The sequence below is a fragment of the Chaetodon trifascialis genome, chromosome 14, assembly GCF_039877785.1.
Source record: "Chaetodon trifascialis isolate fChaTrf1 chromosome 14, fChaTrf1.hap1, whole genome shotgun sequence".
In the NCBI taxonomy this organism is placed as follows: Eukaryota; Metazoa; Chordata; class Actinopteri; order Chaetodontiformes; family Chaetodontidae; genus Chaetodon; species Chaetodon trifascialis.
Window position 1 is genome coordinate 16,153,930 of NC_092069.1, and position 26,392 is coordinate 16,180,321.

Consider the following 26,392-nt stretch of genomic DNA (forward strand, 5'->3'; position numbering starts at 1 on the left):
TCATCCTTGACATTTGGGATGTTGGAGGTGGACAGATGGATGCTCCTTAACAACTATCAGATATCTTTCCATTTGGTCAAAATGTCTTTCATCCATCCGTTCCTCCAGTTTGAAGGAACCATGGATGTGTGTGTGTAATAAAATATAATAATAATAACAATAATAATGTATATAAGCTGTATCTAAGCCAGGTGAGTATGGTTAAGAGACTCAAGAGGATGTGTGTGTGTGTGTGTGTGTGTGTGTGTGTGTGTGTGTGTGTGTGTGTGTGTGTGCAAAATTCTGGATTAAAACAAATACATTCAAAAAATTATTTCTGTACTGTTTAATATGCATTATTTATATATATGATGATGATCTGATACAGAGCACCAATATGCATTGCAGGACTGTAATTGCATTAATATATGTACAGTAATCAGCATTAAACTGCATTATGATGTCATTATGATTTGTCATCACAACTGTCCAGAGCCAAAGGTGACATCTTCAAATGCCTAATTTATATGTGCAAATCAATTAACTGACATATGTTTTCAGCTCTAGACTGTTGGAAATATTTTAATGTGGGATCATTTTCTATTAAACTGAGAAATTGGGAAACTCAAGGAAGTCCTCAACTCTTTTATTTGATTACTGTATCAATTTGATTGCTGTATTACTGTGTCAAGAAGCAGCCACTCAGCACACTGAAAGGTCAGGACCTTCACGACTGTCTCAAGTAACATTATTTACACACATTTAATTAGATCATACCTTTTTTGTGGGAAATTACATGTCATTGTCTTGGGAAAATGTCTAAAGTCTTTAAATCTAAATGTATGCTATTCTCTGGAAGACTGAAGAGGCAAGTGAATGCAGCATTTGTCTCAATAAGTCTGCGACTCCTACAGTGAGGACACTGCTTTAAAAAGTGATATTTCATCATACTCTCCATTATTCAAAAACACACTCGGGCCACTCACAGCCTGCAAAAGGTCTCTCTGCTGTAAACCGCAATGCCCAAGAAAAGCCCGATCTATTGACCCTTCCATTGCTGTGACATGACAAAAGATAACAGCCCCCAGTTACTAAGTAACAAAAACCCAGGGATTAAATGCATTATCCATAATAAAAGGATGGTGGAAGTATGTTTTGACTTTCCACTGTTATTTTGTGCTTTAAAGGGATTATGAGAAAGGTTGCAACGGGGCCAGTCAATCAGTGAGATCATTGATAAGGTTGGTAGGTTTCACTTAATCCAGGAAGTCGTCACAGACTGAGGGACGCGGGTATAAATTGACTCGGAGAGAAGCTGAATTCCTCAATACAAGCCCGTCCTGCACCGAGGTACGATGAAGGGGGAACTTCCTCTCAACATGGTAATGCTCTGTCTCTGTCTTTGACTTACTTGTGCTTTGATTCAGCAGATTTTTGATTGACCGTCTTCATTTGTCTCTGTTTGATCAGGTAACTGCTGCAACCACGATGAGCTCAATGAAATCAGCTGGGCTGTCTCTTCTTCTCTTGTCTTTTCTTCTATACGTAGCCGAGTCTTACCCCAACATTGACTTATCAAACAGTAAGATTTGTTTATAAAACCAAGTACAACTCCCGGATCTCAGCTCTTACTACAATTTATTAACTGTTTAAATGAATTCATGAAAAGTTAATGTAATGTGAGTACACAAACCAAGGATTTCCTTCAGTAAATTAGCACCATCTGCTTGTGTTTATCTCTGTCCAAAAAGCTTGAATGCTGCTTCTTAAATCTCAGCTTTCAGATGTTACTTGCACTGTATCTCAAGCTGCCCCTGATCAATAGGTTTTGTTTCTGGTAGTGAAGGCTGTATCATCTTTCTGCAGTGGGTTGCGAGGAGTGCACGCTGAGAAAGAACAGCGTCTTTTCGAGGGACCGTCCGATTTATCAGTGCATGGGCTGCTGCTTCTCTAGAGCGTACCCCACCCCTCTCAAGGCCATGAAGACGATGACGATCCCAAAGAACATCACCTCAGAGGCGACGTGTTGTGTCGCTAAGCACAGCTACGAGGTACAGGAACACACGAAAGACCTGTCAGTTAAATCTAGCCCCATCTGTCACTACTACTGCTAACCTTAAAGGATAAAATGAGGAAAAAAAGATCCTGTCATCCTCAGATAAACAACCAGCTCCTTTGAGCTGAACTGAGGATGGTTCTGCTCATATCATGTGACAAAGTTACCCACTGTGCAGTGGAGGTGTTGGAAGCACTGGAGAAGTTAAAGCCGCTGGTCTGTAGTACCTGGGGCCACTGGGATGCAGTGCCTTTGGCACAGGAGTGAGGCACTTCCAAAGCAAAGTGACCCTCTCAAATAATAAGCAGGTTGGAGGGGGGAGTTAATCTGGGAATTTGAGGAGGAGTGAGTAGGACTCTTGCAGGAGGATGGGGGCAGTGGAGTGGGTAGTGGTTGGAGGCAGACAGCAGATGAGTCAAGGAGGGGATGAGTAGTGGTCATCATCTCTGATCTGTTGAAGAGCAGATTAAGTTTGTTGGCCTCATGCAAGCTGCCTTCAGCTCCTCTGCTGCCGGTGCGTCTGAGGCAGTGATGGTCTTCATGCCCCTCCAGACCTCCCTCATGTTGTTCTGCTCTGCTCCACACAGAAGTTAATGTAGTCTGTGATGCACACTGCAAACCCATCACTGTCCTTTCCGTGCAGCACGCAGAGTCTCTCACCTGGAAACAGCCAGAGGCACATAGCAGGGGTTTAGCTGCGCCAGGTTCTGTCCTACCCAGGGGACAGGAGGGAAAAAGAGCTGCGTGCATCCTTAACGTTAGCATTCACCAAGTCCAGCACTCCATCTTCTGCGCACTTAGCTGAGAATACTTCTGTACTTTTACATTATGGGAATGGTACTTTTACTGAAGTGAAGGATCTGATTAGGCTGAGTCCTTAATGCAGTGGCCATTCCAGGCTGGGCCCTTTGCTGCATGTCACCCCCCTCTCTCCCCTGCTTTTCCTTCAGCTGTCCCTATCCAATGAAGGCCTCTGTTTCTCTTGCAGACAGAGGTGGCTGGCATAAAGGTGAGAAACCACACAGACTGCCACTGCAGCACCTGCTATTTTCATAAAATATGATGGATGGGAACCGGAGACCTTTCTGCACCACTCAGCTTGGCAACGATTAGTTTCTTTTAATATGTACAAGCTCTTCTCTGTTTTAAAATGCATGTTCTGATGTTGCTAGATAATATTTTTGTAGCAATTCAGTGTCTGTGATGTGTAATGAGCCTACATTTTTCCATTTGTAGATGTATATGGTTAATTGTAGATTGAAAAGCAATTAAAATGTGCAACCCGACATTGCATTTTTATGAATGTGTCTTACATGGAAATGCATGGGATTGTGGTGTGTTGGTGGAGAAATGTTTTAGGTGTGTTTGTAAGTTGCTTAGGACAAAATTTAATGCATTGTATGCATTAATGTGAAGAGTAACATATGTGAAAATTGACTTTTAGGTTGATCATTTAAAAAGATGATTCTCTAGTCTGAACTGGCAGCCAAACAAGTCTCTAATAACTGAACTAACATTGAAGCACACATGAGAGAGAAGTCATGAAAGTAATCAAAAAAGGAAGAATTATGGACATTTTAACCTCGACAACTCTATGATATTCGAGCAAACTCCTTCCGCTCATGAAGATGAAGTCAGCATCTACTATAACACACATTATACTGTAGTTAGTACAATACAGTAAGAGTTTTTTCTCTTTATAATTTACAAATATAATCATAATGGTTAATGTCACTTAGATTAAGGTGCTCAACACAGGCGGCATTCAGAAAAAATAAATTACTTTGGGGGTTTTATTTAAAAACTTTACTGAATCAGTTTTTTGCAGCTGAGTAATCTCTCACTTCATATTCAGGTAAATACTGTATATGTATTCAGAGATTTTCGTGTCAATTATTTGTGTTGTAGTTATTGAAAATGACACTTATTTGCTCACTGCACTAGTTTCTACACCGCTGCCCCTTTCCCCCGGAAAAAGAGCTGAATCCCATCTGCTTTACTCAAAGATTTTAAGGGAGATTAATTCATATTAAAATACTCGACAAAGATATCCACAATGCCAACTAATTCAGAGAGCACAGAAAACCACAGAGGGAAGAAACTTGGCATCTTGGTAATCGCAGTAATTTCAAACACAGTGCACAGGGAGCAGCATGAGTACAGATGAGACTGTGCCAATGTCACATAACAGTGGCTGCTCAATTATCATTATTATTATTATTATTATGTTGTTGTTGTTGTTGTTGTTGTTGTTGTTGTTGTTGTTGTTGTTGTTGTTGTTGTAGAACATCCAACCCATCTTGAATGTGCATGAAAAATAAATTTCATGCTTCCTTCTAGGGCAGGCATGTCAAACTCATTCCACAAAGGGCCGAGTGGCTAAAGGTTTTCTTTCCAACCAAGCAGCAGCACACCAGACTTGACTCATTTCATTAGCTGAGCTCAGTCTTCAGACAGCTGATTGGTCAGACTGCATCCTTTTGATTGGTTGGAGGAAAAACCTGCAGCCACACGGCCCTTTGTGGAATGAGTTTGACATGCCTGTTCTAGGGTCAGCTGATTAATCAGCTGTCTCCACCCTGTTAGTGAATATCTTCCCTGCTGAAGTGTCATTGACCAAGTCACACTGAATCAGCGATGCTGCTGGAGCTGACCTTGGTGTGCACTCTGATCACTGTGGAGGAACAAGAAAGACAAGTGTGTTGTGACAAATTGTTCATCTTGCTCCTTGGCTTGGGACTTGTCAAAGTCAAACCAATTGTCTACTAAGACATCATCCACATAAAATGTCTGAAAGTCTTTGTTTGAATTTCTTCGGCTCTGTGGTTTTGGACTTGCAGCACTTTCTGTAACGGTTTAGCTTTTCCCAGTTACAGTATTGTTGTCTGAAGGTTGGACAATTCACCATTTAGCTGCGTGGCATTTATTGCACTTTGTGACAGTCTCAGAGAATGATCAGGGTTTTGATTGGTGCTTTTTGTTTGAAATTGGCCTCATTGCATCAGCACTGGTGACTTGTGTGGCTAGCATCTTGCTAATGTTGTTTGTCATTTCGATACTTTAACAGATTGAAATGTTTTTGGCAACCATTAACTCAAGATCTCCCAACAGATTTTTTTAAAGAGTCACTGGTAACGCCGCACACAACCTGGTTACAGCTCATCATTCAAATCTGGCAACTTTCAGCTTTGCTCGTCACTGTTGAATAACTCGATGCTCTCATCTTGTTTCTGATTCCCCGAATGAAACTTGTCTTTCCATTGTTCTGTTGTCTTGAGGACTAAAGCTTTTGCTATACCATCAGTTGAAATTGGGATGACGTTTCCTCACCCTTCCTCTGACTGGCTAATCCTGCTATTCTTACCTTAACCCTAAACAATCATCACTCCTCATGCCTAAACCCAACCAAGTACGGTATTACCCCAGAATGCATCTGACACGCTTAGTGTCTGACATTTCCTCAAATTAATGTGATCGTGGTTGCCTTCATGTGACCAAGATTCGAGCCCTAAGCTCTTTAGTCTTTGAAAATGTCTTTTATTCCATCCACCCAATGATCAGCTGATCTTATGGCAAAATTTTTCATTTTCATTAATTTGTTGCGGACACTGGGCAAAAATACTTGTTTGCATGAGCTGCAGGCATGATAAGAGAAGAAGTACTGAAATTCCAGTGGATTTATCACCAGGATTGGAAATTCTAATCCTGGTGACTTTTTGCAGGTGAGGAAACACAAGCTGTTGTGCTAAAGCACCCTTCTGACATCTCATGACTCTTGCTTTCTGTAATTTGATTAACAGTTTGTTCCCAATTGACTGGTGAAGTAAGTTATTCACATAATCTTGAAAAGTGAGAGGATGCCTGAGGAGTTGGGAAGAAGTGCTACTGATATTCAAGAATGAGGGTGATGTGCAGAGCTGCAGTAACTACAGAGGTATAAAGTTGATCAGCCATAGCATGAAGTTATGGGAAAGAGAGGTGGAAGCTAGGTTAAGATGCCAGGAGAGAGCAGCCAGAGGCAATGTTTGCTTTGAGATTGTTAAGGGAGAAGTGTAGAGTTGCAGTGTCTCTGTGGAAAGTATACGACAGGGTGTTGTTGGGGGAGGTGTGGTATTGTTTGAGGAAGTCAGGAGTAGCATGTAAGAGTGGTCCAGGATATGTGTGGGGGCAGTGTGACAGTGGTGAGGTGTGTGGTTGGAGTGACAGATGCGTGCAAGATGGAGGTGGGATTACATCAAAGATCAGCTGTGACCCCTTTCTTGTTTGCAGCAGCGATGGACTGTTTGACGGACAAGATCGGCAGGAGTCTCCGCGGACTATGGTGTTCGTGGACGACATTGTGATCTGCAGCGAGAGCAGAGAGCAGGTTGAGGAGAGCCTGGAGGGAAGTGAACTGGAACTGGGTTTAAGGATGTGGTGAGGAAGATGCAGAGGACAGGAAGAGGTGGAAACAGATGATCCGCTGTGGGAGACCCCTCACACTAGCAGCTGAAAGGAGGGGAGTAATGTGATTTAACTAAGTTTGCAGTTTACATCAGTTCTGGTTTCTGTTAGTTTGAAGGTGTTTAGAAGTGCAGACATTTCAATTCCTCCTGCTGCTAAAAAGAGCATTTGATCATTCCCGTTGGCTGCTGCTGTAGATTGACTTGACTCTCTGTATTCACTCTTGTTTCTTCCTCCTTGTCTGGTGGTGAGGTCATGGGCATAAGGCTGAGCAACCACACTGATCGCCACTGCCGCACCTGCTTTTCACGTAGGAGAGGACATATGGGAAGAGGAGGCCATTATGCAGCACTCAGCTTGGCAGCAAATTGTTTCTTTTAATACGCGCAAGCTTTTCCATGAAAACATCCACCCAGATGTTGAATGTCATGAATGCGTCATACACTGAAACGCAGGGGAACACAGTGTGTGTGTGTTGGTTTGGACAAACGTGTCTACTAATATAATGGAAGGAATAATAGGATATGTGAAAACTGGCTTTGAGGTTGAGTACTGGCTTGTGACATTAAAAACAAATAAAAAAATGTAGTGTAAACTCATCAGTTTGTGGAAATGAATATTAATATGTAATCTAACACTTCAAGAAGTCAACATATACTGTAGAGGATGTCGTCACGTAGTCGGTAACTTGTGATATTTCAGCATCACTCTAATTTTTTTATGTTCCTCATAATATGTAAACACAGTGGGTTTACACCACTCAGGCCATCAGAATAACATGCTAAGTTACATGTTGCCTTTTAGGTCTGGTGATTAATCAGCCGTTAGTGCCCTGCTGAAATGTCCCTGACCAAGAACCACTGAATCAGGGATGTAGTTGGAGCTGACCCTGGCTGCACACTGGACGAACAAGAAAGACAAGAATATCTTACTTTGGCCATGTTGGAGGTGGATTAAAACTTTTTTGTTTTGTGGAAATTACCAGATTTTGCTTCATGTTGGAGGTTGTTTGCGTGCTCTCTGCCTGGAGGTCATGGCTGACCTGCAGCATCTGTGCATGGCTGCCCCAGCATGGAGTGTTCAGGGGGGATCCGGTCATCCAGAGACGAGTTCATGAGCAAACATCCCACGTCCAGTGCAGAGTGGGATTTTATGTCACTGTAAGGTCATGGATGCTTTGTTGACATCAGGGGTATGTGTATGTGGGGCACACTGTGTGCTCTCCCACCCCCTTCCCCCCCTCCTCCCCCCTGCGTGCGTGTGCGAGTCTGGCAGCGTAACATCTGTGCGTACGCGGTCGTGATTGTTGTGAAGATGGCGGAGGGGGAGACAGAGAAGGAATATGACACACGGAAAGCTATCGAGGAGCTCCGAGAGCGGTTCCAGGGTTTGACCACAGCTTTGAAAGAGAGCTCGCAGTCTTCGTTGGAAGCCTCCCTGCATTTCTGCCAGGAGTTTTGCCAGGTTAGCCCGCTCTCCTGCTACTCATCCCGGGCAGCCTGCAGCCCCTCTGGCTTCCTGGCCGAGGATGCGCGTCTACGTTTGCTACAACAATGTAGCTAAGGAGCTAGCTGCCTAGCTAGCTGCCTGGCATTTCAAGATGGGGAAAAAAACTCGTCCGTGCGTTTCAGCCGTTCTCTCAATGATGTTTGTCCGTGGCTTTAACGTATTTGCAAAGTCTGACAATCCACGCGTTGAGAGGTCACGCCAATGTACGCGCACTGTGCATGTATTGCTCGCATTTTCCAGGCCAGATAGCTAATAGCAGATGGATGTTGCTAGCTGTTATGCAGGGTCCCCCTGTCCTGTGCAGTGGTCATGCTGTGCAAAAAAACGGATAGCTACGTTAGCGAGATTTTACAGGGCGATTGCACTGATATGCACTGAATGAGATGGTTGTAACCTCCGTGGAAAATATCATTCAGATGGAATAACGCCGCGTGTCCGCGCTCGTTTGAGTTTTAGCTTGATGTAAAAAGGGGTTACTTTTGTGGAGCTCTTTTATCGCACGGAAAGATCAATGATTTTTCCAAGGTGCTAGCCCAGGCCTTGTGCACTAATTAATGCAGCTAACCACATCAGCGTGGATGTTTATTACACTCATATAGCGAGCACCGGGGAAAGATGTTGAGGCGATGTCAGTGTTATTACAGCCGATCTGCCTGCAGCTGGCTGAGATTTAAAAAGGGAAAGTGTGGAAGTGGTCACTGACTCCATTACACATCCTCCTCATTAATTTGCCCTGACCACGTAAATATCAGGAGAGGTCTCCGTTCACCTGATTGCTCTGATACTGCGTGGATTACTGCCATTGCACCAAATTAGTGTGAGATTATTGGTTTGTGTGGATCCCACATTAACCCGCGGGGAGGAATGCATCCAGCTGAAAAGTTATTTGGGGAAAAGGGGGACGAGCCTCGGACTGCATGCCGTTAGCTGTGTGCAGACATGATGGAGGTTTATCAAATGATAGTACAAATGCAGGAATAATACTGTCATTCAGGGTGATATTGATCTGCAGGGGTGTGTGTGTGTGTGTGTGTGTGTGTGTGTGTGTGTGTGTGTGTGTGTGTGTGTGTGTGTGTGTGTGTGTGTGATAGAAATGGACTTTTCAGAGATGGAGGTGATTCGTTTCTTGAGCTCAGCGAAAAGGGGAAAAAAAGAGGGAGGATTAAAAAAAAAGGCGTTTTTGCGGAGCTGCACGTAACTTTGGTGCTTTGTTTGCTTTCCACATTTAGGCTGAATTTGTATATAATCACAGCAAATGTAGATCCATTTTTGGTATCCTTGATAGTTTGTGAGAGTTTTTTTTCTGCCTTCGTCTTAAAGTTAGCTGCAGCTTTGTCAAAGCTAGGTGAAGCACAGAGATTAAAGATTTAATGTTTGCAATGATCCTAAAGCTCTGCATTCAGTCCAGCACAAAGGAAAGAGATTTTTATTTACTCACTTAACATGTTTGGTTTTAATCATCCGCCGCTGTCATTATAAAACTTACATTTTGTCTTTTACTGCCAAGGCTGACTTTTTCTTGCTTATATTATAGATGAAAAGAGGCTCACTAGGCATAATTTGCCTGTATGTAATTACACATACACAACTGTTATGATACATTGAGCTAAAGAGAGTATAAATCAGTCTGTAATATGGTCAAAAATAGTTAAATAAGGAAAACGGGGTGCAGACCAGTTACTGTTTTCTTTTTCATTAATCTGTTGGTTAGTTTTGAGTCCATAAAAATGTCAGAAAATATTGCAATAGTCCACCACAATATCCAAGGTGATTTCTCCAGATCAGCTGTTTTACTTAGGAAATTGCCCAAAACCCCAAATAAATTCAGTTTACAATGATATAAAATAGAAAAAAGAGCAAATTCTCACATTTGAGAAGCTAGAAACGGACAATCTGATGCATTTTTGCTGCTTGAAGAAAGACTTTAACGCTTTAACTTGACTTTCTCTGCCTTTAAAGAACTCTGTCTGTTTATTCTGATTGTGGTCTGTTTATGCTTTGCAGGTCCTTGTGGAACATGCTGGCCGTTGGAAAACTGACGAGGATCCGCTGCCTTTGCTGGAGGTCTACACTGTGGCCATCCTCAGCTTTGCTAAGGCCGTCTCCTGTCTCTCCTCCGAATGTGAAAACGTGCCACTCCTACTTGAAAAGTTAGCACTGTGAGTAGAAACACTGACACATAGTAACATTACACACAAAGTCTCAGCTTTCCTATATAAGTGTGAACTTGATTTGCGCATAACATCAGACCAAACATGAGTTTGCTTTGCAGTTCCACAGGTGTGGTTTACCCTCTGGCCAACATCTCTTTAGATATCACATGAAAGATGCACAGTATTTGACAATAAGAATAAAACCAAACACATCCAAATCCCAAAGGAAATTTAGATATGAAAAGTTTGGAAATACTCTGCAAACAGTATTCAGGAACTGTTCAGCTATTTGTACAATGTGCACTTGAAGTAGATGTGGAGGCCTTGAGGCTGTAATACAGAATAGAAATGCAGGCTACCTCTTGGGGAGCTTCCACATATTTGGGATGAGCTACAGAGTGTGATTTGCACACGGAGGTACAGTGCATACACAAAATGACTTCCTGTTTAATAGCACCTACACTTAACACCTGTATTGATCCATGTCACTAATTTATGTTTCCAAAATGTCACACTGACGTTACAGCACCACGCTTTATGAATAGTTACTCGTGTATGGTTGCCCTTAATTTGTGAAGTGTGTGCACATCCTTGACCTAAATGTGGCTTAAACAAATGGCTGTGCCGGATTTGCAGGAGCTGTGCGGAGCTGCTGCTCTTACTGCCCCAGCATGTCCCTGGTGCCTTATGGGAGGAGTTTCAGTCCTCCATGAAGGTCAGTATCCCCTGGGCTGTTAGGACACGTTCTCTGAGGCTTATTTTTGTAGCAATAAGCAATGAAAAGTTGTTCAGTAATTAGAATGCATTCAGTTTTGCTCATCATTGAAAAGTAATAAAAACAAATGGACTGCATGTTTTCATCTGTTGGTGCTCTTCACATGAAGAACATTTAATGAAATGTTGCGTTCACTGCTGCTTTTGAGGAAATGTAAACAGTTGAATGGTGACACAAATTCACTAAAGTAACATTGTTATAACAATTACCTTAGACTCTTGACTGTCTGACATTGAAAGTATGACTCACTGAGGTTTTGCTCATTTATTTACTACATATTTTTTCATCTTCTGTTGCAGTTGGCACACAGCCTTTTGCAAGAAAGTGGGAGCACACAGCTTTGCCTGCTCTCAGTTCTGGCACAGCAGGATGGCGTCTGGTCCAACACCACACTAAGCAGCATCCTGTCCAATCAAATCCCTCAGACTGAACAAGGTTAGCTCACACTTGTTGAAGATGCATCATATACAGTTGTAATCGCATGATATTCTGTTTGTTCAGTGTGTGTATTGCCATTGTCTGAGTGCTTCTCTTCTGCAGTTTCTTACCTTTTGTCTTCTCCTTTTTTTTACTATTTGTTTCTTAGTCCATGCGTATCTTGAGTTGGAAGGTGCCACACTTCTGAACATGAGAATAAAGCACCTAATCAAAATGGACAGTGTTGATAAAGCTGCTGTCCTTGCAAAGATATGCTCAGAGTATCCGGGATATGAAGGAAAAGGAAACTTCAAACAAACCTACTTGCTTTGCATCTGCATGACAAAAAGTCAGGAGCAGCTAATGGAAGAGGTAAGAAATGCCACGCAGGTCCTTTTAAGCACAAAATCATTACATTTAACACTTGAACGAGTACCTATTCAAGTTCTCATATCTTTAACTGAGCAAATTGCCCAATCAGCAAACAGAAACTTGAGGTCACTTGCTTTTTAAAGTTTTTTGTGTAACATATCTAAAACAAATTGACTATTAGACTCACTTCAATGTCAAATGTGACAGATAGTTGTTTCATTTCATTTAAATTGATCGTTTCTCTGATTATTTCTGTCTTTTTCCTTCATAGATTGCATCAATAGACTGTAAAGATGCTCTTGAAATGATCTGCAACTTGGAGTCAGATGGAGATGAGAAAGGAGCTCTCTGCTTATGTTCTGCCTTTCTCAAGCGACAGCTTCTCCAAGGAGATGTTTATTGTGCCTGGTACGTGTTGCTGTTTCTTTCCGATAAATTCTCTTAGAACACTTACAAAATTACCCTCAGGAATACAGTGGTCATGGAACAGATTTATTGGGCAATTGACTTTTATCCAACCTGAAGCAACCTCTGTAATAAACATGCACAAAGATATCATCAGTGCTGAGCAGTATTGCAGATGCTGACGTGTGTTTTTGAAAGTCAAAAGTCTCTTAATAGCTTAATACGTGAAGGACAATAGGCCAACTGTGACTGAATGAGTAAGAATATAAATGACTTACTCTCTTTAATCCATGACTGCTCTGCATCAGCAACAGTCTAGTTAAAACTGTGCAAGTACACTTTTAGATTTGTAGATATCTGTAATCTTAATAAATGTACTTTTCATTTCAAAAAGAGCTGCAAAAATCAGCCCATTTATTGGTTTGTCATCTATTTTAGTAATTTATGTACTTTTTCAGACAAAAATACCAAACAATGATGGTCCCATTTTGACAGATGTGAGAATCATCTGCTTTTTCTTGTTTCATAGTAAATTAAGTATTTTTGGGTTTCTGAACTGTGACATGTGATGTCACCTTGGGATCTAGGAGATTATGATGGGTATTTTTTTCAAATGTTAGTCAGGCAAATGATCAAAGAATAATGGTTTGTTGTTTTTAACGCTTGTGTTGGTGACGTTTTCCAGGGAACTCACACTGTTCTGGAGTAAGCTACTCATGCGTTTAGAGTCGTCAGCTGATGCATTTCTTGGACACAGCAAAGAGATGGCTCTTCTCTGCAGAAGTGTCTGTCATATTCTGTTTCTAATCAAAGTAATTCAAAACGAGGTAAGAAAAATAGATTTGTAGCTGACAGCAGAACCATTGCTCATAATCATTCGCACTAACAGTGACTCATAGGATACTGCATCTGTTAAAGGGACCTAAAAATCAAAGCCTTGGTATTCATGTTACATTTTATTTCTGCAGGTTGGAGAGGTGGGGCTTCCAGTGTGCGTGGAAATGTGCATTCAAGCTCTGAAAATGACCTCTAGTGACCATAAGGATAGCAAGTCTACCATCTGCAAGACTATTTCCTGCCTCTTGCCAACTGATCTAGAGGTTAAGCGTGCATGCCAGCTGACCGAGTTCCTCCTACAGCCTACCATTGACTCGTATTATGCTGTGGAATCACTGTACAACGAACCTGACCAAAAGCCCGAGGAGGATGGGAGTCTACCAGTGCCCAATTCTTTACGCTGCGAGTTACTGCTGGCCTTGAAGACACAGTGGCCTTTTGATCCAGAGTTCTGGGACTGGAAAACACTGAAACGCAACTGCTTGGCACTGATGGGCGAGGAGGCAGCTATTGTGTCATCTATTGACACACTCAATGACACAGATGAACAAGAGGTGGAAAGTGCACTTGGCAAACTCCCCGAATACAGAGACCTGGAGGATTTTCTGTTAACCACTACAAATGAACTCAACGAAATCACGGATGAAAGAGAGAAAAACAGAGAGGCCAAAAAACTTCGGGAGCAGGGTTTTGTGTCTGCTCGGTTCAGAAATTGGCGAGCCTACATGCAGTATTGTGTTTTGTGTGACAAGGAGTTCCTGGGTCACAGAATTGTCCGCCACGCGCAGAAGCATTTCAAAGATGGAGTGTATCTTTGTCCAATTTGTGCTGACAGTTTTGAAAGTAGGGAGGTTTTAGAGCCACATGTAGCATCACATGTAAAGCAATCTTGCAAAGAGAGACTAGCTGCAATGAAAGCTGCTAGAAAGGTAACCAAACCACCTCAGTCCCCTAAAAGTCCATCAAAAAATTCAAAAGTTGCTGCCAAGATGAGCATTAGTCCTGTTAAAGTGGAATCTCAAATTGGTGACCAATTGGCATCTCCTGTTAAGATAGAACAAACTACATCTGACACAAACATTAGTCAAGACTGTTTCTGTCCTGTCAAAAACTGTTCCAAGGCTTTCAAGTTTTTCCGTAACCTCATGGCTCATGTAAGATCTCACAAGGACGACGAGGAGGCCATGAGATTTTTGGAGATACAAAAACAGAAAGTGGTGTGCCAGTATTGCAGACGGCAGTTTGTTAATGTCAGACATCTTAATGATCATTTGCAGATGCACTGTGGCAGCAAACCATACATCTGCATACAGTTGGATTGCAAGGCCAACTTTAACTCAAATTCTGAGCTCCTCATGCATCGAAAAACACACCCTGAATTTAAGGCCCAATGCATGTTCCCCAACTGTGGCAAAGTTTTCAGTGAGGCCTACCTGTTGTATGATCACGAGGCTCAGCATTACCTCACTTACACCTGCCAGACGGATAACTGTGGCAAAATATTCTACTCACAGTCTCAATTCCTTTCTCACCAAGAGAACCATAATACAAATGATGCAGCAAACAGTTTGCCTATCACGAATCAAAACCCTCCTGATTCTCCAAAAGTGCAACCACCAGTCGAGAGCACCGCAAGCCTTGAAAAGATTAATACAGATGCATATATGATGGAGGCGTCCAAGGCAAACACGTCACCGTGGTCATTACCAGACGTTGCTCAAGAAGTTGGTCCTGTGAGAGTCAAACACTCGATTGAAAGCATGCTGAATCCTGCGGCAGATCATGAAATAGAAGAACCAGAGAAATGCTACACTCCTCTGACAAACCCCACTCCAGCACCAGCTGATGCGAAACCAGCACCTGAGGCCCCTCATGTGACCCCAAATGTGGCTGAGCAAGGTGAGATCCCTGCAGTATATCCTGTACCCAGTGCCACAAATCCTGTGGCAAGACAACAGGACGAGGGGATTAATAATGTCCAAGGAAATGAAGTTCGAAAAGTGATTCCACAAATAATTTCTCCAAGTCAAATCAAGACAGAAATTCCATCTTCGATGCAAGGATATCCTTCCAGCACACCTGCTGTAACCTCTGGCAATGAGGAGAACCTCCATTGCTGCCCATATAATGACTGTACTAGGGCATACAGTACAAACAAAAGTCTGTCTAGGCATGTGAAGAAGCAACACCCTGAAATATTTGAAGATTGGAAATTGGCAAAGAAATATAATAAAGTGGCCAAAATTACAGCAAAAAAGGCACCAAGTGGGCCAGCTTCACTATATCAGCCTCAGAACCAGGGGAACAGACCGTCAAATCAGCCAGGAATACTATGCAACAAACTTGGGATGCAGCAAATGGATTACCCAACAGGATGTTCAACCTCACCTGCGCAGTGTTATCCTGGATCAATGGACCCCGTGCCCATCACTCCAATGGTAAACCCCACACTCTACCCATCATGGGGAAGCCAAAATAATCTCAGCGGAATGATGCAGTCAGACATGTCCCAGTCATGGTCTTCACCTCCAATGAATAACTGCTATCCAGATGCCTTCAACATGAACGAGTACCCTTCTCGGAGCTATCCTCAGTGGCAGGCAGACCCTTATCAAACCACAGCATCTCTCCCAGCTGATAGAGATCATTCAATGGCAGCTATGCATGGTCCAACTACGTCACAAGCTCCTTCAGATTCAAGTTTGATGTCTCAGTACGTGTCCAGTTCTCTGATGCTTGACAATGGAGGGCAAATACATAATGGAGGGCATCAGTATGGGCTAATTAATCCAGAAGGCAGTGGAGACAACATAGATGTGAGAAAAAGTGGTGCAAGTATGACAAACCAGTTGGATAATGGAAACAGTATCTCAACAATTGACAGCCTCCCTGAAGGAAGTTACCACACTCCGTATGCTCAGAGTGAAAACCCCTGCCATACTCATGGCTCATCAGTTGATATCCCCATGAAATGTCTGAGCCCAGAGGCCCAAATTGCATTAAAAGCTACAAATGAAATCATCAAAACAGAGAATATGCCCACTCCTGGTTATGAACCGGTTGACAACTCCACGGATGGCATGCACAGTCCACACAGTGTCACTCAAACAGATTTCCTGTATGAAGAGGACAGTGCTAATGCTGACTGTGAGACTAACCCTTCAGATGAAAAGCCCAGTGACCCTGACGTGCAGAAAGCAAAACGCAGCAGGTTGAGCAAGCGAACCAAATGGCCAGCCATCATAAAGGATGGCAAGGTCATCTGCAGGAGATGCTTCCGAGAGTTCACAAGCACCAAGTCTCTCGGGGGTCATTTGTCTAAACGCTCACAGTGCAGGCCTGTAGATGAAATCGACCTAACGGCTGATCTGCCAACATCTTTTCTTGATTTCCTCAATGACCCCCATGTTCCTGACACTAACGGAGCAATATACAACATGTCAAATGGTGATTTCTCACAGGAATCTTGTAGCTTGACCACTCTGACTTCACCCATGGTGTTGAAACAAGAGCCCCAGAATACAAATATAATGGACTATTCAAACTCCTTGTCCGTTTCCCCTGAAAACCAGCAAGAGAAGGCAGTCGAGTTGGAAAATCCAGCCCACGCTGTACCTTATCAAGAGGATCATTTGATGGAAATTTCACATGCCTTTCAAAGGCTGGATTTGATTGAGGCTGCACAAGAGAAGATGCGGAGTGCTCTGTCATTGGAGCAAAATGTCAGTCGTTGTGATACAGCACCTGACAGCGAAAAAAGTAAAATACTGAGTAAAAGTGATGACAGGCCCTCTGAAAAGGTACCTAAACCTTTTAAATGTGACCAGGATGACTGTGAGTACTCATTCATGACAAAGGAGGCATTATTCAGACACTTGAGTAAGATGCATGATTACTCTTTTGAGATGATAGAAGAACTAAAACGAACCCCATCCAAACTGTCTCCTTATCCTTGTCAGATTTGCCCCAAAACATTCACAAGAACGACAGGTTTGAGAATTCACTATGAAAAAGTGCATCGATTATCAAAGGCAGAAATGCAGAAGCTGAGGATCAGTGCTCGAAACAGGCGTGCATTCAGGCTTAACAAAGATGACGCAACTATTAGCCGTGCAACCACAGATGCCAACAGCAGTCGCTCGATGCAGTCTGCAGTCGCGTTACCTGCTATAAAACAAGAACCGCTTGACATTGCAATTGCTTCTCAAACAGATAATGAGAACAACCCAGAAGTTCCTCCGGTGACCTCACCAGGAGGTGCAGTTACACAGGGCTTCACTCCTGACGTATCAACTGTTACACAACTACCATCACCTCACAGCTATTTGACTGACAGGCCATTTGGTGAGGCGGCACCATCGGCCCACGAAGAAGCCCCAGAGCAGCCTGAAGTGGCTGCTGCAAACAAGAGTCCGGATATGAAACTGAAATCCAAAAATAAAAAAACAGAAATACAAGAGAAACTAAGTCCGATTGGCAAAGCAAAGGACCTGGAAGGACGATCAGATGCATCATTAAGCAAAGTAAAAGAGCCAAAGTCCAGCCCTCCTACTACATCTGCCTCATCCTCCCCGGAGAAACCCAGCAGCTCTAAAAACACACCAACGAAGGATGAAGCCCAGAGGAAAGACAAACTTCAGAAAAGGTTGAGCCTCAAAATGTGTGACACAGACAATGCCTACAGTCCATATAGACCATATCGCTGTGTTCATGAAGGATGCACTGCTGCATTCACCATCCAGCACAATTTGATTCTCCATTACAGGGCCATGCACCAGGCATCCCTGCCCCCCAGCAAACCTGAAGCTGAGACTGAAAAGACTAGTGTGAAAAATGGACAGGAGGCCAATCAGAGCATAGGAAAAGATAATGAAGTCAGGTGTCAAGTGAAAAACTGTTCAAGGGTGTTCATGGGAATCACAAGGTTAGTGCAGCATTACCTCTTACTCCACAAGTTTACCCGTGACAAAGCCACCGCCATGATGGCCAGCATGACCATAGGGACTTTCAACTGTGACCGGCCAGAGTGCGCTCTCCCCTTCAACTCCGTGGAAAAGTACATCGAGCACATTAAGAATTTCCACAAGGAAATCGCCATCTCTGAGAGCGGCTCAGTGGATCCAACTTTCAAGTGCCAGTATGAGGCATGCGATCGTGTATACACTACGAAATCGAACCTCCTCCGTCACCTGATAAAAAAGCATGATTATGTTTATGATCCTAAAACAAGTGACGGAAGAAGGACTAAATCAGTAGGGCTCTTCCCAGGTGTTAACAACGGGAAAGAGAATGTGGAAAACAAATTCAAAGTGAAGAAGAAAAACACTAAAAAGAAAGATGGAAAGTCCATTGAACACTGGACTAGCTTTGGAAAGCCTACACTAAAATCCCACGAGGAGGCATCAGCCATGTGCACCAAGAAGTCCGCCCTTCAGTATCCATGCATGATAATAGGCTGTGACGCAGTGGAGAGGGCTGAGAGAAGTATATTTAAGCATTACACCACTCATGGCCTGACAGAAAGATACATTGAAGACCAGAGGAGCCAGTTCATTTTCTGCAAAAAGTACTCACGCGCCAGATTCAAAGATTCAAACAAATCCGAGGGCGCATCGAGCTCTTCTTCTGAGGAGACGGAGCCAGAAGACGGCGAAAAGCCCAGTGACCAGAAAACAGATGAGCTGGTGGATAGAATAGGCCAAGAAGACAGCAAGCTGTCCAACGACGATAGTGCAGAATCTCAAGCTTCCACTGGGACCGAAGGAGGAATTAAAAGAGGCCGTCCCAGAAAACCTGCACAACCTACACCAGCTTGTCCAGAGAGGATGCAGACCCTTAGGAATCGTTCGACTTTTAACAGTTCAAGAGAGAACTCAAATCCGGGCACCCCCACAGCCCAAGAACAACGTGACGACGGGGTTACTCCAGGGTCTTTCAAGCCTTTGGGACTTGAGGACTCTTTTCTTAAGTTCTTGGAAACCTCAGAGTCAACAAACTCTTCCAAACGCAAATTAAATGACAAATCTAGTGCTGAACTGCCGTCCAAAAGACAACAGATTCAAAAACAGAAGTCTGCAATGAAAAGTAAAATAACCGGCTGTGAAAATCTTGTAGACTTCAGAAATCCCCTTAATCTCAAATCAGTGAGCAATGTCAAGATTGTAATGGATAAAACATTTTCAGACGGTGCTGATCTTCTGCTAAAGCAGCTACAAGACATGAGGCCCATAGTCATAATAAAAAAGTGGCTTTATAGCGGATCATAGCCCGATATTTTGTTTTCAACTCGATCTCACTCAGGATTTGAGAAGTTATGCTGCAGAATGGTTTGTTTGTTAATGCATCAGATTTCCAGCTGATAACAGTCATGGTCACAGTCAACGAGGAAATGGCCTATTTTGTACTTAATGAAAAAATGTCTCGGATGATTTCAAGTATGTATGTTAGTTATAATAACCAGGTAATCTATAGGGCATAGATTTTAGAAACATGTTTGTATTTATGCTTAGTACTGAAGATGTTTTTTTTGTTTTTGTTTTTGTTTTTTTTTGCTAAATGGAGACTTTTAAAGAAAAACAATGTTTTTATATATCCCTATGGGATTTCAAGTTCTGTTTGTATTTATTTCATCCTTTTTCAACACTAGTAGACCTATCTGTAATATTTACATGTCTTCCACAAAGTGTTCAATAAAATGTTACTGGTTCTTTTTGTAAAGTATTGTCTGCTGATCTTTTTTGTGTTGCAGTGTTTTTTGTTTGATATCTCACTTGTTTGCAAGTTTATTTATTTCACAGCAAAGTTCCATGCACTGTAATATGATACAATTACAAATAAATAATCACAGATACATTCATTCGCGTATGGAAAATAGACTTGTAATGGCCAGCTTGACACCATGCCATTGCTAAATATCTGACAACACATTAGAGCAAGATCACTTAAATTAATCTATTTGTCTGCTGAGTACATACACACACACACACACACACACACACACACACACACATTACACAGTTACCGTACTTGCATGAAGATGAATCACTTCGTGTAACTTCATGCTGCAGTCTAGCTTCAGTTTGACAAAGACAACCAACAAAATGCACAATGCAAACTAAAGACAGTAAATATTAGAAAGTTCTGGCCATGTCCCCTGTGCTTGACCTGTGTTTTAATATTCATTAACACTGAAGACACAAAGCCACATAATTAACTACTAATAAATGAAACATAACATACTGAAGTAAAGGTTCAAAGCCAATAAACTTCTATTATTAATTATTACTTCAAATACTACTGATGTATAAGAATTAGTTGGTAGTAGAAAGCGTCCTCTTTACATGCTCGACATCTATGAACATGAATATTAAAACTCCACAGCAGGAAGCTGACTTGGACCTGCAGGGAGGCCTCAACAGGGAGAGCAAGGATGCTTTCACGGTGCGGTAGTGTTCAAGATCAACAATGTTTAAAAACGTTACACCGCGGTTACAGCCGTAGAGAAGAACAATGTAATTGAGCTTAAATTAGGCTTAAAACGTTACCATTTGACTTTTTAAATTTGGTTATAACAGTCAATGCTTTTTGTCACACCCATTAGTCTAAAACAAAGATTCTGCACATCTTTGCTTAAAACTTTTACCAAACTATGAATACGCCCGAAGGGCCGATGACGAGCTGTGAATACAACCTCTTCCGTTAACGTCACACTGGCGGGAAATGATATTCACTTCGTAAGCACAACGCACACAACACTTCAAACAAATATTCAAGCTTTTAGTGTGCTCAAGTCGCTGGCTGAACTACCCTTAATATAAAATTGTCGTTAGAGGTAACTAATGCTGAGATGTCTACGTCATCTGTGTCAAAGGTAACGTGATATTCTGACGTTATGTTGTTCATTTAACGTTATGCCTCAAGTCTTGAAGCGACATGGCCACCCCGGGGTCACTGTCTTTCCTCATATTTACAGTTAGCTGCTACTGTTTTTAATTCATCACCGTTAATATTTCAGGGCTGCTTTGTTTTCAAGCCAAGTTGTAAGAAGAAAAAGACAGTGAGTTTGGGTGAGTTATGCTAATGTTTATAGGAGAGGTCCTCACTTTGCCTGTGAGCTGTCAGGAGACATGTTGATGCCTTTTCTCCACAGAGGATCACTTCAGCCATGGCTGTGAAGGAGCTGAGAACAGTGAGACGAGATTCAAACTTTGTCAAGATCTGTGGGACAAAATTAAGTCAGACACAGAGGTAAGAACAGGTATTCAACGTGTTATCTCTCTTTCAATGTGGTGGCGTCATGATTTGGTAAGCATTGTAAGAGTTAAGATGAACAGGGATGATCTGCAAGTCCCATTTGAACAATGTGACAAAAGATTATGTTCATTGTTTCCTCTATGAATTGACTACTTGTTGCACAAGGACAGAAAATGGTGAAAAATGTCCATTGCTTTTTCTGAAAGCGTCCTCAAATGTCTTGTTTTGTCCAAAACCCAAACGTATTCAGTGTGGTGTCATAGAGGAGTAAAAAATCGCTTAACTGTTGCAGCTCTAGTTTGATTTGCTGTTCAGTTGGGGAAAGAAATTACTAGAATAGTCAGGACCCTGTAAACATATCCTGAAAATATTTGACCCAAACAGCATCAATTTATGGATTTGAGTTGGTTGAATGAAAATATTTTGCCCCCGAAAGGTTTTACAGGATGAGCTCAACAGGAAAATCTTGGACAGCTTGCTGGACTTCACGAGGAAGTGCTCGTCCACCCGCCAGCACATTGACTGGGCTTCACAGATGAGGGCCAGTGAGATTCCCACAGCGGCTCTTGTTCTTGGTATGTTTGGAACATTTGCTGATTGGCTTTCTGACCCACAGCGAGTTTCACAGCCAGATTAGTGGCCTAATCTGACATCATATCATACATCCTCCGTAGGTGTGAATGTCCCAGACCACGACATGACCTTCCAGAGCCTGTCTGACCTGCTCCTGCACTCTGTCACTCCTCATGTGGCCTCTGTGCAGGCCAAAGAGTGTGGAGGTATGGGACCCCTGGCTTTGTCTTTTTGGACACTTGAAGAAACTTTGTATTTTTAACTCTCTATGTTTCTGCTTCATCATTTCAGCTTTGAAACACTTGATGAAGAGGGTCCTGGAGAGGTTAATGGACACTGTTGTTACTGTGGATGATGAGGAAGAGGAGGAGGCGGAGCAGACCAGTACACAGCTCCACAAGAGCGTGCATTGCTCCCTCAGTACGCTCTGTGATTGGTACAATACAAAAACAAAGGTGAGACCAGAAATCCTAGTTAGTGTACATGATTTAACATGTGGTGCATAAAAAGAGTTTGATCGCCTGAAAGCACTTTTTTTTTTCTGTGGATTTCAGAAATCCAGCACCAGCACTCCTGGAAAAAAGCGTTGTTCTCCTGGCGGTGATGATCCACAGCAGCCTCCTGTTGTAATTATCTTCAAAGATTTGGAGGCTTTCAACCCAAGAGTTCTCCAGGACTTCATACTCATCTGCAGGTAGCGAGGAACTCTGAGTTGAACAGTTTAACTGCTTTGCAATTGTCTGATTTTGTAGCCGCCTACGCTAACAGCACCTCTGCATATGTTTCCTCTATTCCACAGCCGGTACATCGAGCGTCTTCCGCTGATGTTCATCTTTGGTATCGCCACATCACCCAGCACCATCCAACATATGCTGCCCCACTCTGTGTCCTCCCTGCTGTGCATAGAGCTCTTCCAGTCCCTGTCCTGCACACAGCACCTGGCCACGGTCATAGACAAGGTAGTTTGACTCTGTGGTATGTTACAGTGGAGAAGAAATGTATCTGCAGCTCAGAAAATATGATGGATGTTGCTGTTAAGATAATGCCATGTTATCTATTGAATACAAGCGCTCATTTGTTTTTGTCTGAAGTAACTTACCAGATATGAGATTTTCTTGTTTACGTCATTGTCAATCTTCCAGACAATTTTGTATGATAGTATTGGACAGCATTTAATCATAAAGATGCTGTAACATGTAAAACTGGTTGAATACAGATTTCAATGAATGAATGAATGATTGAAAATTAGCTCTTTGTTAATTATTTTTATGTCATCAAGCACAAAAGGTACATCTTTCCTGCTGTTTTGCATTATTTTGATTTTTATTAGCTGGTTAAACAGCTAAATTCAATGCAATGCAGCCTGTGTAGAAGAGGCTGAATTGAAGTCTAGTTTGTATTATTGATCATAGAAGCTTATGTTTTGCAGTATGTCCCCTGTAAACATGGGAGTGTAAATGCATCCCCAGGAAGTCAAGTGTATTTTTTGTGCTGTCTATGTTCCAGTTGATCCTGACGCCTCAGTTCCCTTTTAAGCTCAACGGCAAAGTGATGCAGGTGCTCATCAGCATCTTCCTCTACCACGATTTCTCAGTGAGGAACTTCATCAAGGGCGTTCAGGTACAGAGCAGCTTCTGAACGCTTTGTCCATCGTGTGTCTCTTTGTCTGTGGGTCTTGTTCAGATATGTGGTGAATGAATGCTCTGCTTTGTCTTGCTGCAGCTGGCTCTGCTGGAGCACTTTCACTCTCAGCCTCTCAGTGTTCTGTGCTGTAGGAAGAAGGAGGCTGTGCTCAATGTGATGCAGCTCAGTCACCGCAACTTAGAGAGGATCCGGCATCTGCCGTCCTTCAAGAGGTGCACACAATTCGAGCTCATCACTCAGCAGATGAAACATAAAACGCTTGTTTTTATTGTGATGTGATGTTTGGTTTACCTTTTCAAATATACAGTAAGCCTTTAAATCGAGGCTAACCTGTGTTTTTCACAGGTATGTAGAGAAGCAGGAACCTCAGGAACAAGTGAATCTGTTGACGGATGACACTCGTTTAAAGGTACATTCTTTGTTTTTATCTCTACACCCGAGGCTTTAGCCAATACTGAGTGCACATACCTGGACAGAATCTAATGCTTTAGACGTTTTCCTCTGTTTCTAGGTGGTGTGTCAGAAGCTCATAAAAGGCCTTCGCAAATACCACAAGAACTATTATCCTGTCCTGAGGTGTCTCCACACTCTGACCTCGTCTTTACCTCGGTACCCCCTTGGAAAACAGGCAAGAAAGGACTGCTTGTATGATTGTACAAAATATGAAACGCTTCCTTTTAGCGTTTAAGTAGTTTTCACCAAACTATCCTTGTGTTCCAGGTCAGAGAGCTCCATTTAATATGTCTGGAGAAGCATGTGTGGGAGAATGAGGATTACCAGACAGCCATGAAACTGCTCAAGTAAGTCTGGATGTGTAACGTGTGTGTCAGCAAGAGGGACCAACAAATGGACGACATCATCCATCTTAAAATAACTAAATGTTACTCCTCCAAGTATGCGCTTGAGTCAACTTTATTTATACATTTTGCCACCAGATGGCAACATATCCTGGGACATTCAGAGGACTGTTGCTCCTCCTGGTGGACATAAAGCCAGAAATACACAGTAAAATAATACTGTGCCTTTGTTGTTTGACACTGGGTTTTATTGTGCAGGAGCTCTCCTCAACTAACCAGACTGTAGTCCAGCAACAGCCCAGTGTGAAGACAGACACTGTACATACTCAGTTATAAAGCTTGTGTGGTTTCCCTCCAGGATGCTGGCTAAAGACGAGCTGATCACTTTGCTCCAGCGGTGTGTTGAGATTCTGCAGCCTGTCAAGTCAAAGAAGATGAAGGCTGCTCTTGTCCAGCTGAAAGACCTGCTCACCAGATTCAAGCAGTTGGACAGTAAGTAGTGAAAATTAAGATAGAGCACCCCTCATAACACTCTCTGTTTATACCTTCTTTCACACATTTTGCCCAGGGATACTCTCTTTTATTGCTATAGGAGGAATATGCAGCGCAGCAGTACTTGAAATTCTTGTCTTGCATCTTGTTCTTGACAGCAGTAGCTGCTGAAACTCCCCCCTGTGCAGAAGACTGCATCACCTCTCCAGTGAAGGATCTGCAAAAGAAAACAGATCTGTTCCAGCTTCAGAAGGTTTTCACAGAGTGTTATCATCACAGCATTTCTGATATGTTGTAACGCTTTGATTCAGGAGTCGTCATGTTATTCTCATGTGTCCTAGACGCTGCTGGAGATGAACGAGTCTCGGAGAGCCAAGAAACTGAGTCCGTTTGAGGTTCTGCGAAACGAAGCTCTAGAGTTTATCGACAGCTTAGTGAAGTAAAAACATCGTCTTGCTCTGCTGAAAGTGTGCTGCAACACTTTCATACAATTAAATGTCAAAAATCCTCCTCGGGCTAACAGCTCTCTCCCACCCAGGAGCCACCTGTCTCCCCCTGAGTCTCAGACACTTAATGAAGTTTGCTACTACACTTCTTCTGCCACAGTGAGACGCCACCTCAACGCAACACCTCGCACCTCCATCCAGGCTGCACTCAGCAGCCCCTACTATTATCTTCAGGTACATCTGCCTAATATCCTCACCTGTGTAACCATGTTCACATGAGGAGAAACTGAAGGCAATGCAAAGCATGTAAGAATACTGATGTTTTAACGATGTTAAATCTTTGGAAAAGCATGAGAGACCTGTTCCCTCTGACTCTTCCTGCAGAATGAGAGCCTAAAGACTGAGGATGGCAGCGTCTCTAACGCAGCTCCTGATATCTGCATTGCGTACAAACTCCACCTGGAGTGCGGCAGGCTGATTAACCTGTACGACTGGCTGGAAGTAAGTTAATGTACTGTACGAATTTGATATCTGGCTTATGATGTAGGGCACCTTTTGAACTTTTCCCTACATACTCTGATGGTAGGAGTTTGTTTTTTTTTCATTCTCTAGAGGAGGCTTTATTGATTGTGAGGATCAATGTGTCATGTTATTGATCTGAAAATCAAATGTTGGCCCAGACTGAACTGGATACTGACATGGGTGAAAACCTGTGTTTGTTTTCAGGCCTACGCCACTGTGGTTTCTGCTGCTGAGGGGAACAACCCGGACAGTTTTGGCAAAGTGGACGAAGTCAAACAGTATCCTTCTGTAACTTCATCTGCCAACATGATTTTCCCATTGCGCTCTTCAAACATTTTAAGCCTTGTTTATGTTGTGATTACTCCACAATTGTGAAACGTTGCTCCTCAGCTTGTTCTCCAGCGCCCGTTTCATCCAAGCTGTGTCCGAACTCGAGTTTCTGGGCTTCATCAAGTCCACCAAGCAGAAGACCGACCATGTGGCTCGACTCACCTGGGGAGGCTGCTGACCGCACAGTCAGAAAGAAAACACACACACACCTTTACATACACCTGTGGCTACTGTCTTGCTATTTAAATTTGTCTTGGATTTATATCTTGTACTGTATTTTTCCCTCTAATAAACTATAGGCAAGCGGTGTCTGATAATCATGGACATGCTTGTTTTATTCATAGCTGTCAAGCCAATATGTTGCTCTACTCAAGCTCCAATACTGATGC

The 26,392-nt window shown here is 42.7% G+C and overlaps 2 protein-coding genes across 4 annotated transcripts; both read left to right on the forward strand.

Annotated features, from left to right (window-relative positions):
* The first annotated feature begins 1,311 nt into the window (after positions 1 to 1,311).
* Positions 1,312 to 3,322, forward strand: cga (glycoprotein hormones, alpha polypeptide). The gene is made up of 4 exons (XM_070978757.1): positions 1,312 to 1,361; positions 1,450 to 1,561; positions 1,846 to 2,030; positions 3,024 to 3,322. The coding sequence occupies exons 1-4, from the start codon at positions 1,335 to 1,337 to the stop codon at positions 3,096 to 3,098; spliced, it is 399 nt and encodes a 132-aa protein (XP_070834858.1). The 5' UTR covers positions 1,312 to 1,334; the 3' UTR covers positions 3,099 to 3,322.
* Positions 3,323 to 7,759: 4,437 nt separating this feature from the next.
* On the forward strand, positions 7,760 to 26,325 carry LOC139342090 (origin recognition complex subunit 3-like). Of its 3 annotated transcripts, XM_070978982.1 has the most exons (26): positions 7,772 to 7,942; positions 9,992 to 10,146; positions 10,777 to 10,855; positions 11,215 to 11,350; positions 11,502 to 11,704; positions 11,976 to 12,112; positions 12,795 to 12,936; positions 20,961 to 21,012; positions 21,096 to 21,193; positions 21,636 to 21,774; positions 21,874 to 21,978; positions 22,064 to 22,227; positions 22,327 to 22,466; positions 22,572 to 22,731; positions 23,279 to 23,392; positions 23,495 to 23,628; positions 23,762 to 23,825; positions 23,928 to 24,044; positions 24,137 to 24,216; positions 24,572 to 24,705; positions 24,864 to 24,958; positions 25,047 to 25,144; positions 25,244 to 25,385; positions 25,536 to 25,652; positions 25,878 to 25,951; positions 26,076 to 26,218. In XM_070978982.1, the coding sequence occupies exons 1-26, from the start codon at positions 7,793 to 7,795 to the stop codon at positions 26,179 to 26,181; spliced, it is 3,135 nt and encodes a 1,044-aa protein (XP_070835083.1). In that variant the 5' UTR covers positions 7,772 to 7,792; the 3' UTR covers positions 26,182 to 26,218. The 3 variants fall into 3 exon arrangements, with proteins under 3 accessions (XP_070835082.1, XP_070835083.1, XP_070835084.1); XM_070978983.1 differs by lacking the exons at positions 7,772 to 7,942; positions 9,992 to 10,146; positions 10,777 to 10,855; ... (2 more) ...; positions 11,976 to 12,112; positions 12,795 to 12,936 and adding an exon at positions 20,668 to 20,816 and having other exon boundaries at positions 26,076 to 26,325; XM_070978981.1 differs by lacking the exons at positions 20,961 to 21,012; positions 21,096 to 21,193; positions 21,636 to 21,774; ... (14 more) ...; positions 25,878 to 25,951; positions 26,076 to 26,218 and adding an exon at positions 13,078 to 19,660 and having other exon boundaries at positions 7,760 to 7,942.
* Positions 26,326 to 26,392: the final 67 nt, after the last annotated feature.